This window comes from Myiozetetes cayanensis, unplaced genomic scaffold (assembly GCF_022539395.1).
Source record: "Myiozetetes cayanensis isolate MyiCay16 unplaced genomic scaffold, myiCay2020 scf5-8, whole genome shotgun sequence".
In the NCBI taxonomy this organism is placed as follows: Eukaryota; Metazoa; Chordata; class Aves; order Passeriformes; family Tyrannidae; genus Myiozetetes; species Myiozetetes cayanensis.
The window spans coordinates 111,745,248-111,759,893 of record NW_026087742.1 but is presented as its reverse complement, the minus strand read 5'-3'; the positions used below and the strand labels follow the sequence as shown (position 1 = coordinate 111,759,893).

General features: G+C 45.0%; 1 protein-coding gene across 1 annotated transcript in view; it reads left to right on the top strand.

Moving 5' to 3' along the window:
• The first annotated feature begins 9,570 nt into the window (after positions 1–9,570).
• The window catches only part of PDXK (pyridoxal kinase), a 48,114-nt gene continuing 43,038 nt past the window's right edge, over positions 9,571–14,646 (top strand). The window contains exon 1 of the mRNA XM_050332124.1: positions 9,571–9,767. Coding sequence (XP_050188081.1) covers positions 9,681–9,767 — 87 coding nt within the window. The 5' untranslated portion in view covers positions 9,571–9,680. The remainder of the gene's footprint in view (positions 9,768–14,646) is intronic.

Genomic DNA, 14,646 nt, shown 5'->3' with positions numbered 1-14,646 from the left:
TGTTTGTTACCATCAGCATGCCCCATGGAGTTGTGTATACACAGGAATCCCACAGAGAGCTGCATCCCCACCTCAGGTGCTGACAGGTCCTGCACCTGCTCAGGATCAATTACAAAAACTAATCTGGATCTCCTGCCAGGCACAGAATTTTCAGAAATGCAGAAATAATTATTCAGACAAAGAAAACTGATCTATCCATACTGGTGGCGCTACTGAAGTTAAAACTTAAACTTCCAGGTAAAATGGGAACCAATTTCCTTCAGAACACAGTCCTGTAAAAGAGGCTGGCCCTGAGGGAACGACAGGAGGTGGCTTCATCCATGGACACGTTAATGAAAGATGCTGCTTTTCCAGTCATGCTGGCCTGTGCCTGATCCATCTTGGGAGGAAGGCACCAGAGATTTGAAACCTGATGGCTGCACAGTCACTGTGGTCAAGTCTGTGTCACTGGTAAAGACATTGCAGAGCCCTGGTCCCAAGGCCGAGCCCTGAGGGACCCCCTCGTCCTCAGCCTGTCCCTGGACAAGGACCATTGGCCACAGCTCCATGTCTACATCCATGTATCCAATTGCTCATCCCCCGAGTTGCCCACCCTCCAAACCCAGGGCTCTCCTGTGGGGAGATCAGGATGTCGTGTGGGACCGTGTCCAAAGCCTCCCAGGGGTCTGGGCACACCGGGGCCTACATGGACCAAGAGCTTTCCCAGTGGGAAGATGAGAGATCGGAGCTAACACGCTGGTGAATGTAATACTCAGCACAAAAATATGCATACGGAGTCAGAAAGACAAAGAATTAAACTGAAGGGATGAAAAGAGTTCAAGATCTTCTTAATGACAAAAAAAGCCAGACTTCTCTAAATCCAATAATATTTCTTAGAATTTCCTTCTGCTGTTGAATGCTTAAGTTCAATGAAGGCTTGGTCAGGCTCCAGCCTGGGCCCTTCTCTGTGATCTTGCCTAAAGGAGGATACAATACTAAATTAGCTCTTTGTGAGGAAATGTTGCTCTTTACTACTAAGTAGTGGGGATGTGGAGAGAATCCCTGATTAAATCCCACCTTGTTGAGACAGATCTGTGAAAAAAACTTGGAAGTGCCAAGAGTTAGACTTTTCAGGGAAGTGAATTCCTGTCTCAGTTTAGGGAGCAGATCCATGTTTTCACAGGCTTTGCCACTGTGGTAAAGCATCTTGGAGACATCTGCTATAACACGGAGGCTAAAACTGTAAACACTTGTGTAATCCAATAATGTGTACTTGTCTCTGCAGAATATTGTATGGAATAATTTTATTTCTGAAAAGAAAGCGCTCAAGTCTTTCCCTGCCGTTAATCCCTTTGAAGGGAAGGACAGGAATAATTCAGGAGGTCTGCACTGCTTTCCAGTAGTCAGAGACCAGACAGTGCCCACTGTTTCTTCCTTAGAAATCCACTCAGGAGCCCTTTCTGGCAAGAGGGGAAGAAATTGCTCTTTGTTGTTCACAAGCTGCAAAATTGGCCACTGAGGGGCTGAGCTCCATGGAGTTGCTTGCCAAGAGTAGAAAACATTGTGTTGCACTGCAAAGCCAGACACAGGAATTTGCAGTTGGCCACTGGCATGTTCAGGGCTTGCACATGGTACAGAAGTTTTTGCTGATTATTTCTAACCAGCTGTGGGCAATGATATCAGCTGCCCAAGGAACTTAGCACTGCTGCTGATATTGTTACACAGCTCAAGTATCTGTCAGAACCAGATGGCTACTTTTTAATTTCTGCCCATTTATCTCATGCAATCTTCATATCTTTCTTGTCAGTTTATTTCATTATAGAGGTTGTCAGTTATCCTGAAGAAAATCTTGCTCCTGGAGAAAAATCTTGTTCCTAAAGAAAAATTTCTTGTGTTTTTCACTACGTTGTGTTGGTAACTTTTATGTAAAAGTTCTTTGTTCTTCAATCCCAGAATATTAAATTTACAAAGATGAAAGGTTCTCATAAGAAATAATCTTGTATGAAGCCTCTTGCATTAATTTAGGCGGGAGACTGAGTCAAAAAAATGTTCTGGTTTCTGGCCCTCCCTTTCCAGAAGTGTAAATTCAGACTCTATGTCACATACAGAACTGTTCTGCTCATGTTATAGTAATGGTCTGTAGCTGGGTTCTCATTTTATCCCTTTTGCTTTTCCCAGAGTGTTGGGGCACTGCCTTTGGATCGCTGCTATTTGCTGAGAGGATCTTAGCCCGGGTTCCAGAAAGGAACTGTTCATTATTCACATTCCAAGAATGGAACCTCATGATTAATGTGTTCATTCAAATTTTTGCAGCTTTGGCTATCTGTGTGAATTGAATTTCTCTCTGTGTGTGTGTGTGTTTGTGTGTGTGTGTGCTTTTAGGCTTCTCTTTTCTCTATTTTTTTTTGGAGACCTTTTGGGAGCTAAGCCAATGCTGTACCAGTAAATGGTAAATCTAGCATGCTCAGGATCACTCTGAAACTCCTGATGAAATTTTGAAAGTCTGGTATGAAATCCTGGTCCCACTAACATCTGCTAACTTCATCCTACCATTGTATTTTTGTACTAAAGAGGAAAATCCATGACACTTCCAGAACTACTTAGGTTAGGCTTGACAACTGGTCACAATGGTCAAAGCTACAGGAGGGGGGAGAATTGTCCTCTAATAACAAAGAAAAGATCAAATTAGAAAGGAATTTCCACCCTGGGACAGAACTAGCCCCTCTCAGACTCCTTAAATCTGTACTCTAATATTACTGCTATTTTGCTTATTAGTGAAATTAGAGTAACTGGAAAAATTAAGTAGCTCATTTCTGAACTTACTGTATTTCATTCAGGTTTCCAAAGCTTAACTTAAAATAGTAAAACCTTTTTGCAACCACTGAAGGAAAAGAACAAAATTAAATTACCACTACCCAGGTAACAGTCCTAGAAATAGATGTGGTATCCGTCTTAGCATGTACACCCTGCAGCTTGAACTCAAATGCAAATCTGTTCTGTTTCCAGCACAGCAGTGGCCTGGCTTCCCACTGCTTTGTGTGCACATTTCCCTGGGGAATGAGGGAATAAGCTGCATGGTTTTGCCAAGCCGATATCCCTGGAGCAGTGGGAGCTGAAGCAAGTGACTCACGACTGCAAGACGACAGCATGTGATGCAAGACACGCACAGGACAAACTGCTGAGAGATGCAGTTCACGGCTGAGAGGTTTATTCCCCCTGCCAGGAAAGGCCTTGCTCTTTTCCAGCTGTTATCATGTTTGAGAAAGCAAATATGCAGTGCGTGGCATTTCTGACCCAAAATCTAAGTCAAACAATTTTCAAGGTTAAATATAAAAAACCAGTTACGAAGTGTCTGTGAAATCAAATTATTAAAAGCAATGAAATGTCACCGATTTCTTCATGCTTTCCCCAAAGATGCCTTAAAAATGAAGCAAAACATAAACATTCATATTAATTTTTCTAAAGCTGGTATCATGACACAAGCCATATTTTACTGTATTGCCCTGTAAACTGTTTGCATCTCCTATCCCTTTGTTTGCATCTCCTATCCCTTCTGGTCTGCTGCTGGAAATAAACTGGTTGGCAAAGAGATATTCGCACTTACCCTGTTACCCCTTTAATGCTGGTGAATGGTTTTTCAAGGACAAACAGGGTTAAATGGTATTAAACTCCTAAATTAATGAGTTTCTTTTCTCCAGTATTATGTAGTGGATACTGAGTGCAATAGAACTGGATCCAAGGGGGGGCAAACACGAGCATTCAGGACAAAACTGCAAGCTGATCTGAAGCACTTTAGCTCCCTTGGCCAAGTAAAGGAGGCCTCCTGGTTTTCTTTAACTTGAATAATTCTGTTAAATGGACACTGGAACCTAAACATGCACCAGATATCATCCAAAATATTTGTGAATAGTTAGTGGGAATTGTACCAGTGTAAGGAGTGCTTTAGCTTAGAATTTCACAGCAGAGTTGTCTTGCATGTTTTTTACAAAAAGGTGTATTTTAGGTTGGGGGTGTATTTTAGGAGAGGAGGATCAAGAGTGCCATGCTCTGTGGTGCTGTTCAGGCTGCAGCAACTCGTGACAGCAATATGGTATTTTAAACACAACTTTGTTATCACTGGCCTGTCTCTCAGCTTGACACCCAGCCCTTTGGATGCCATCCCAGAAGCACTTCCATTTACCTCTGTAAAACAATGGATGTGAAGATTGCAAGACTGGGCCTGGTATTGGAGGTAAAAATGCTCAAAATATTTGGAGATTTGTCAAGTCAGTGGAAGAGAACAGGTTCCAGTCAGAGGTGTAAATGAATAGATAGCCCATTTGATCTTCTGATCATCTCTTAATTTTGATAATTCCTGACAAAGTTAATCACTTTAATAGAGGCCAAGTGAAAATTTGGCACAAAACACGGACAACAGTCCCCTCCTACATCAAATGTTCCTAATAGCTTATGGTTACTATCACAATCATAAATTGGTGCTTTACAATCTGTCTTAGCAAACATTGAACTGACAAGCAAAAATCAGTATCTTTAAATACAAATGGTCTTCTGATTGAGGAATGCACAACTGGACATTGTCTAGGTGTTAGCAAAGCCTTTGACACAGTTTCCCACAGAATTCTTCTGGAAAAACTGGCTGGTCATGGTTTGGACAGGTGTACTCTTCAGTGGTGCTGGGAAAGGGGCTGGAGCACAAGCCTGGTGAGGAGCAGCTGAGGGAGCTGGGGGTGTTTAGCCTGGAGAAAAAGAGGCTCAGGGGAGACCTCACTGCCCTCTGCAACTCCTTCAGAGAAAGTTGTAGCCCGGTGGGAGTCGGTCTCTTCTCCCAGGTAACAAGCAACAGGACGAGAGGAAATGGCCTCAAGTTGTGACAGGGGAGGTTCAGATGGGATATAGGAAAAACTTCTTCACTGAAAAGGTTGTCAAGCAGTGGAACAGGCTGCTTGTGGCTGTCACCATCCCTGGAGGTATCTAAAAAATGTGATATGGTGCTTAGGGACGTAGTTTAGTGATGGACTTGGCAGTGCTGGGTTAAGAGCTGGACTCAGTGATCTGAAAGGTCTTTCTCAGCCTAAACAATTCTATGATTCTAGTTATTACTCTCTGCTGGTCCGATTCTGCTGCCTTGAAGACTTTTTGAGGAGAGGAGAGGGTATTGATACTACTTTCACATAACTGTCACCTTTTATTTTCTGTCAATGTCTACAATGATTTAGAGAATCCATATGCAGTGTACAAAATCTGATTTAGGACCTTCTCTCTGTGCATCTTTTATCAAGCTCAGTGTGTCATATTCTTGGCGGCTCCATATCTTTTCTATTGTGCATAAATAGAAAATCTGGGCTTGAGGAGACCTTGGTAGTTCAAGTCTGTCCTCCATTCCAAGACAAATTTAAATACATCTATCAATATTTATAAAATATTTCTTGCGGTTGCTATGAAAAAAAAAACCAAACAAACTGAAGATAAAACCTCATCAATCTTTCAAAGCAATCTCTTCCTGTGTGCTTCATAATCCTTTGCAAAACGGCAGCAAGCCCTCCATCATGGACACTGGTTTATTCCCTGTGTTATATTCCTCTGTGTTGCATGTATTTGTAGGCTGCTGATAGAGCTGAGTTTTCATTAATATAAAGAAAACATTTCCTCCTAGGTTGTGTGTCCTGAGCCTTCCTGGATCCTTCTTACAGCCTCTCCCATTGTGCCATTTTTTCACTTTGAATGAAACGCCGTTCCAAAAACTTGACAGCTCTTCACCAGGGCCCCCACCAGTGCTCAGTACGCTGCAAGGATGAGTTCATAGGTCTGGCAGTCTCTAGTGTTGTTTGTGCAGTCCAAAAGGTGATTACCTTTATTGCAATACTGTGACATTGTTGACCCACATTAAGCTTGTTACTCACTGCAGTCTCGCAATTTCTTCATGCGCAGTGAGCTGGAATTCCAAAGGGTAACAACACAGACACAGGAAGGCAGCAGCCTGTGCAACAAATGGCCCATAAGGATGTTTGCCCTGTCTGCCCAGGAGTGAAGAGGGCAGGTGAAGATGTGTATCTCCCAGAACTGCAGGCTGGATGCCTGTCATGTGCATTACTGCCTCAGATCTGCCATGGGGTGCATTGCTCTGTGGTTACTGACAGGCTGAGCAGGGGAGTGGGGGAGATGTGAGGAGGATTTTGGTGAGTTACAGGAGGAGGGCACAGGAGGAACAAGGAACATTTGTGGAAGAAACATTGGCAGTTGTTGACAAACTGTGGTCTTTTTAACAATCCTCTCTCTTGATCAAATTATGATGATCTTCTACTCAAAATTCATTATTTTCAGCAAATAGTCTGTTCTGATCAAGGAGATCCGGTTTGAGTGGTCAGGTTACCTTAAGAAAAACCACCATAAAACTCCATGCACAGTCCACTGACAGGGCAGGAGCTCAAAAGGTATCATCACAGTGCTACTGCAGCAGCTGTAGTAGGAAGCCAAGGACAGCTTCTCTATTGCCTGCATTTGATCTAACCTGCCCTGCCTTTTTCCCAGTGAAGCTTTCTGTCACCTATTGAATGGTTATTTGCTCCTTGAATAGTCTTAGTAATCCCCAGATTTGGAGGGATACCTAGGAGTTGGTTTTTTTTTTGAGAACGATAGAATAGCAGGATGCATGATCACTATGGAACTGAAGCTTCACTTTTTCCTGGGATGCAGAGTCTTTTTTGATGAGGAAGAAGCCTGACTACTTAAAGAATAAATAGGGAAAAGTCTTTTAAAAAACGAACTGCTCAGAAACTGCATGCTTTTAGATGAGCTGCTTTCTGGAATGGAATTGTTTTCTAGCCTTTGCTTGTGGCAACTTTTTTGGTGTATGGACGTACAGATTCCCCCATAGCTGGAAAAACATTGGCACTTGATACTGCTGAGTCACCCCCTTGCTTACTTTTGTGTATGCAGGTTCTACTCCTTAAGCAATTAATACTTCAATTTTTACAGCTTAGAGTACAAAGGGATGCTTCAGATGTTCCTCTGGGAAAAGCATGAAGTTTTATAGGAGTACTTGCCTTTGTTGGACCTTTCAGAATATTAGGAAGAAAGTAGCAATCTTGCATAGAGTGGATTTTTCCACTTGCTTGGAGAAACAGCATGTGGTGTGGGAGCAAGCAAGAGAACTTTATCCCAGGAGAACAGGGATAGGATAACAGGAAATGGCCTCAAGTTGGGCCAGGGGAGGTTTAGATTAGCTATCAGGAAAAATTTGTTCACCAAAAGGGTTGTCAAGCACTGGAACAGGCTGCCCAGGGAAGTGGTGGAGTCACCATCCCTAGAACTATTTAAAAGACACGTAGATGTGGCACTTAGGGACGAGGTTTAGTGGTGGAATTGGCAGTGCTGGTTAAACAGTTGGACTTAATGACCTTAAAGGTCTTTTTGAACCTAAACAATCCTGTAATTGCTACCCATGCTGTAGTTTCCTTGCTCAGGTGTCTGGTATCAGCTGTGCTCTGCCATGTGAGACTTCCTTGAGGCTATTCCTTGCTCTGCCTGTGTGATCTACTAAGTGCAGGTGCAGTGGCTGTATAAAACCTAAGGGCAGGCATTAATAAACACATGAGGTGTGCTTTCCTTCTTGGGAGGGGAGCTTGCTCCAGTGAGAATGCCAGACGTGCTTGGTCAGATTTCAGAAAGAACAGCTGTAAGTGCCAGAACACTTCCTTTCCTTTGGACAGTATGTCATTACTGGGAAGGGGAAAATACAACTGGTATAGGCACTACGGAGACAAAACATTAATGCCACTACACAACTGCCTTAAATAAGGCCCAGTCTCACCTGACAACACCGTGGAACCCACAAGACAGATCTTGAGTCATTCCCAAAAGGAACCTAAATCCAAATGTGTGTATCATAGGCTTACAAGGTCAAAGTGGAGCATGAAACCCTATTGGTGAGGAAGGTGGGAAACACAGGAAAAAAAAGACAAAATCTGTATTCCAACAATTGCCCTCCAAGATAGTCAGGAGCAGGGGTATAACGTGATGCAGATCCCTCATTGTCCTGGCTCTATACACCATAGAGATGCACTGATTTCTGCAATTCAAGAAATGTATAAATTTACAGGCGATGAAGCAACTGTTAGTAGTCAGGCCAGACTAGAATAAGCCCTAATTTTTTTAACTGGAGTGACGACTGAAAAGAGGACAGCATGTTCCCTCATTTTCCAACAGATTACTTATGATGAGGAAAATACTCTTTCACCTTGCTGAGAAATAATCACGCTATTTCAAGAGTCGATTCAAAGCTATCCACAAAGAAGAACAAGAGGCATCAGGCATCATTTCTTGTTGTGTTCTGTGATTGAACCTGTGACGGTCAATAATGACAAATAGCCAGAGGAAGATGAAAGTCCCAAACACACTATCAAGTCCTATCTCAGCAGAGTCTTGATATATTGTAGCACTTGCCAGCCAACACATACATCTTCTTTTTCTCTTTGACAGCCCTCCGAAGGGATTTTTTGGGTCAATAACACACAATTGCACTCACTTCAGAACCCGACTGTGAGGGTGGTGTGCTCTGTCAGGGCACCCACAGCTTGGGCTTAAACACCTCCAGGAATGGTGACTCCACCACCTCCCTGGGCAGCCTATTCCAATGTCTGACCACCCTGACAGCGAAAAACTTTTTTCTATCTCATCTGAATCTCCACTATCTCAGCTTAAGGCCATTTCCTCTGGTCCTCTCACTGTGGGCATGGGCAGAAGAGACTGACCCCCACCTCACTGCAACCTCCTTTCAGGTAGAAAAAGCTCTTTTAGTATGTCCAGTTCTGGGCTCCTCACAACAAGAGAGACACGGAGCTCCTGGAGAGGGTCCAGCAGAGGGCTATGAGGATGACTGGGAGACTGGAGCATCCTTCTCATGGATAAAGGCCTGTTTAGCCTGGAGAAGAGACGACTGAGAGGGGACCTTGTTAACTTGTATAAGTATCTAAAGGGTGAGTGTCAGAGGAGACTCGGTGGTTCCAAGCAATAGGACAAGAGGCAATGGGCAGAAACTGATGCCCTGGAAGTTCCACTCGAGCACGAGGAAGAACTTCTTCCCTGTGCAGCGAAACATGTTGTCCAGAGAGGGTGTAGAGTCTCCCTCACTGGGAGGCATTCCAGAACCGTCTGGACACAACCCTCTTGCCGTGCGCTCCCTCCTCGAGCAGGGAGGTTGGGACAGACCGCCCGCCGCGCTCCCTTTCCAAGCTCGCCCTCCCCGGTGACTCCCGCAGCGCCTGGGCCGAGGCGCTCGCACCCTCCCCGCTGCCGCGGCCGTGTCCGGGCAGGGTCCGGGCCGTGCCCGCGCTCGGTGCCCGCTGTCGCCGGTGCCACCGCCGGGCGGGGCGGCCGCTGGGGCGCGTGACCGGTGACGCCGCGGGGGAGGCGGCGGCGGGACCCGCGGAGGGACCCGCGGGGAGGAGGCGGATCTGCGGTGGGAGCCCCCTCTGCCCCGCACCCAGCGCCGGGCGGCAACCACCACGGGGGGAGCCAGTCGGTGCCCCCGCCTCCATCCATCCACCCCTCCCTCCCTCCCGCGGGGTGTGTGTGTGTGACAGGCGGGCAGGCAGGGCGAGCGCGTCACGCCGCCCGCGCTCCGCCCCCCGCTCCTGCTCCCGCTGCCGGCGCCGCCGCCGCCACCTCGGCCCGGCGCGGGCGGCAGGGCGGACGGCGCAGCCATGGAGCCCGAGTGCCGGGTGCTCTCCATCCAGAGCCACGTCGTGCGCGGCTACGTGGGCAACAAGGCGGCCACCTTCCCCCTGCAGGTGAGCGGGCGCGGGCCTGCCCTCCTCCTCCTCCTCCTGCTCCTGCTCCTTCTCCTCCTTCTCTTCCTCCTCCGGCGCTGCCGCTGTTCCCCTGCGCGGAGCCGGGCGGGCGGTGCGATGGCAGCGCTGCCCGGCGCGCTCCGGTGCCGGGGCGGGCGGCTCCTGCCGAGCCAGGGTGAGGGTCAGGGCACGGCGGAGCGGTGCCCTCCCCGCCCGAGGCGGTGCCGGGCGGAGCGGGCGGCGGGGACCGTCCCGGGGCTCGGCGCACCCCGCGGCCGCTGCGGCCGCGCTCCCGTTAACGCAGCTCCTTCTCCGCGCCGTGGCGCGGCGAGCCGGGATTAGCAGGGCAGGCGGTGGTGCTGGAGGGTTTGCTCGGCTCGCGGTGGGGCAGAGGCGGGACCAGCAGGCGCATCCAGCATCCAGCCCGGGCTCCTGCCCCTTCAGGGACGGTGGTCACGGTGTCCCGCGCCGGGGACTTGGGGCACCGGTGTCCTTGTGCTGGCACAGAGCTCAGCCCCGCTACGCCTCGGAGGCGGGGTGGGACCTCACCCCTGGGTTTCTGAGGGTCCTGGGAGGCTGTAAGGGAGTGTAAGGACTTGGCTGTGCCGGAGGAACCGGCCCAGGGCTGGAGGGTGTAATTGGATCTCGGCCTCCGTGGCTGTCATGTGCTGGCTTCGGAGGTGCTCTCTTGGATCTGGCTGGTGGTGGGAAAACATTGGGTGAGCCTTTGCAGGTCGCGCTGTTGGCTCTTGTGCAGGGTGTGTATACCAAAGGGCTAATTTGGGGCCTTCACCACCCGGAGGTCTTTGTTCCTTGAGGGCGCGTGTCTGTACGAAGCTCTCTAAGAACCTCACTGCCAGGACACGGTGTGTTGTGACACTGGTTATCTTGGTACGTGCTTAACAAACGGTGGTGTAACTCACTTGAGGAGACAGGAGAGATGGTGTACTCTGATAAAGGATGCGCATGAAACCAGGCCTGCAGCAAGCCAGTGTCACACCCCGGTGTCACCACCCAGTTACAGTGCAACCAGGTCTCTTGGAAATTAGTACATGGTGAAGGGTGTTGTATATTTGTAATCTGAGTGTTGCGGAAAAATCTGTGTATGTGGAGCCCCAGGCTTGAAAGGTTGTCGTGATCGGCAGGACAGCTGTCCCTTCTTTCCTAAGGGAATGACCCTGAAATTGTACTTCCCCCTTCTATTTCAGTGTAGCAGAAGAGCATAATACTCATTCCAGAAATCTCCGGTCTCAAGCTGTTGTCTCCTTTTTAATTCTCTGTCCAGGGTTCTCTTTACTTTTCTGTAACTCAGCCTTCTGTGACATATGAGCCTCTGTGTGGGTGACCCATGTGACTTGGCAAATGGGTTCCTGTAAAGTGTCTTTAGCCCCTTGACTGTGATAGTATAAAATACTACTGGAGTTAAAAAATGCTGTTGATGTTGTAGCTGGGTTGTGTTTAGGAGGCAGTAATGTTCCTCAGTGTATAGCGTAAGAAGAAGTTTCTGGGGTGGGTGGAAAAGAAATTTCACTTGAGGGACAACTAAACTCCAACCACTAAAGGCTGCACTTGGAAATCCTATGCAGACAACCCTTAATGAAGTTGTGCTTGCTGGAAAGTTATGTAAACCCTTGTTTTGCTGTAACATCTGATGTAGCAAGGTGCCACCAAGTGAAACTTTCCTCTTTTTTTTTTTTTTTCTTGGAACAAGGAAAGGAATTACAAACCTGAGTCTCTCTCTTTTATTTTTTTTTATGTGTAGATAAAATGATACCTGATGCTATTCTTGAGGACGGGTTGCAAATGTGGCATGCTCATGTTATTTCCCATTCTCTTTTTTTTTTAATTTTGGTATTCTGAACCAATAATGGTTAAGTGAGTCTTCCTTCTGAGCTCACCAATATTGAGTTTGCAAGGCAGGATGTGTGTCTGTGTGCTTGTGAGGCCTGGTGGGCTGAAATCCTGACACAACAGTTCAGGAATCTGCATTTGGACAGCAGCATCCAAATAGAAAACCAGATGTGGTTTCACCTGCTGTTTGCAGACTTCTGCAAAAGCATCAGTCGTGTGTAAATGGCTCATTCTTTGGTGGAAATCTGTGTCATTATTATTTATTAGCAACAGCCAGCAATTCACACAGCAGAGAATTCCTTAATGTCTTTTTTTTTTCTTATTCAGGTGGTTTTGTCAGACTTCCATTACACTAAAAGCTAAAGTATTTAAAATGTAGGTATGTGGAAAGACCTCTTCTCTGGAGTTTATGGTAAATACTTTCTATATGGCAAACACAGCAAAACCAGAATTATATATTAGAGCAGCTTTAATAATGAAAGTAATAGATCTGAATGGGAAATGTTAGAACCTGTTACACTATTTCAGGTTGAAGTACACTTAAGTAATTGGAGAGTCTAGATTAACTTATAGAGGAAATGTACATCTGGGCTTGCCAGAAAATGAACTGTCCTCACCTCTGCTTTGAATTCTGCCTTGTCAAGAGTTTAAATAGTGATTACTTGCATGGTTTTACCATCTCTTCAAATGAAAAGTTTTGAAGGTGGTTCAGAATAATTTTTAAGCTAGTCATTAGTTATTTCACAGTCATATAACCTGAGCAGCTTTTGATATCAGGAATTCGATTCAGGATTATCCAGCATTTAGGATAGGAAGAGCAGTAGGGTGTGCATTAACTTGGGGAGTTTCCACTGTCAGCCAGATAAATTCTTTTAAAACACAAAAAAATGTTTCTCCTACTCGACTAAGAGTAGTCCTAGTTTTTATGATATAAAATGAAAATGTATGTTTTCACTATGCCATTCAAAATTATTTTTATAATGTGTGGTTTCTTCCTTAGGGTCATGTCTTACTTGTTAATTTTAAACATAATTTTAGGTTACCTTTCCTGCCTCACCTTCCAGGTAGATAGGTTGTGGCAGTAAATAAAAAGGGAGCAGCACTGGCAAACAGAGAGTTACAGTCCTCAAACCACAGAGAATACACAAGGACAGGCTGATCTGTGTTCTGCAGAGGTACTTTTCATTCTGACCACCAGGAAAATTTTGGTAGGTGGAGGAATTTAAGATTGATGAAATTGCACCCATCATAATATCAGCTCTTGGGAATGAGAGTGTCAGTCTGTGTGTTCATGGGGCCTCCATGAACTTCCAAGAAAGAGTTTTGAAAGTATAAGGAAGAGGCAGGAGAAAGTCTGAGCCAGTTTTACTTGGGCACTGGACATTTGCATGTGGTTGTCATTGGACTAGTTTATACACCTATGTGCAAGCCAGAGATTGTTGATCTCTGGTTATGTCTTGGTAACAGTGAGATCTGGAGAGTTCTGCACTTCCTGTTCTTACTGTGTTTGATAATGGTAATGGAACATGAATATGTTTTGTTGAGGGTTTGTTGTTTTGTTTGTTGTTTGTTTTTTTTTTTTGTCTGCCCTAACACTCAGAATTTGAGAAAATCATGTCTCTGTTTTGAGCATTTAAATCTTGACTTCCTTTTATATCTGATTACCTTGAAGATGGAGCTAAAAAGATGGACAAATACCCAGAACTATTTGGGTCTGGAGAGTGAAATTGCCTGTTCTGAACTATAGAACGACACCATAAACAATTTCTACAATACAGGATAAAATCATATGGCTTTTTGAAATCTGTTCAATTATTTTATTTTATTTTAAATATTTTTTTATCTGCTAATTAGAAATAGTTGTCCAGGTATTAATAAGGGCAGATGATTCTCAGTCTTAGACTAGTTCTCAATAATCTCTTCTGCAAAGAAAACCTTAAGTCTACATTTTTACCTCTTAGGTTAAGGTCAGACTATAATTTCTTTGATATTTAAGACTAGTCTTGAACTGCATTGTCCAGACAAGGTTATAATTTACTTTTGTATCCTGAGAGCAAAACCAGTATCAGTAGATCTTTGCTAATTATCTGCTGCCTTCGCAAAAAAGTTTAAGATTTTTTTTAAATTCATTTTGTTGAACAGAATAGTAAAATGGATTAAGGATTTTGCAGAAGGATAAAGTGTATATCTTAAACAAAATGATTGCTTTTTCTGTTTTTCAAACCCAGCTTCTATTGTGTTAATAACATGAGTCAGAAGAAGGATGAATCAATCAAAAATCTTTTCAGAGTAACAATAAGAAATGCTCCTACTGAGTAGCCCTTATTTTTGTTACAAAGGCTGAAAAAGCCTAACCTTAAACAAAAAGTAAATACAAAGATAAAAGAGTGTATTTTCTCTTTGTAATAGCCAAAGATTGCCCTAAATTACATATGTGAAACAAGAATTACTGTTCTAAAATCAAAGGTCAAATGAGCCTTGCAGAAGCATGGTTTTTTTCCTTACCTTTGTTTTTGTTCTTTTAGGAAAGGTAAATAAGGGGTGGATGAATTAAAAAGAAAACAAACCACAAAACAAAGAAAAAAACCCCAAACAAACACAAAAACCCAGGACCCCTCTGGGAAGGTTTGTTCTTATCTGTATAAACAGCATTTGCTTATTATGTGGATGTCAGTACATGTAGCTGCAAAATAAAACCAGTGAATACCTTGGTCAAGGTGAGGCCCTGAAAAAGAATTGTAATCCAGAAGGTCCTAACAAGGTGGTTCCCCCACCTGGCAGTCTGGATTTCTAGGGAAAGGCTTTACCAGGACTTTCCAGAAGTGTTTCTCCAGATTAACCCACCCAAGAAGGAATGATGGCTCTGGATCTCTGCGAGCTCAGGTGAGAACTTTGAGCTTCTCTGAGAAGATTGGGGAGATGGACTTTCCACCTCCACGGGAAGCTGGAAGCCAAGGCAAATGGGATAGGACTGAGGGCAAGAAAGTAGATTATTCCTCAAATTACAAGGAAGAAAAAAGAAAAGGAG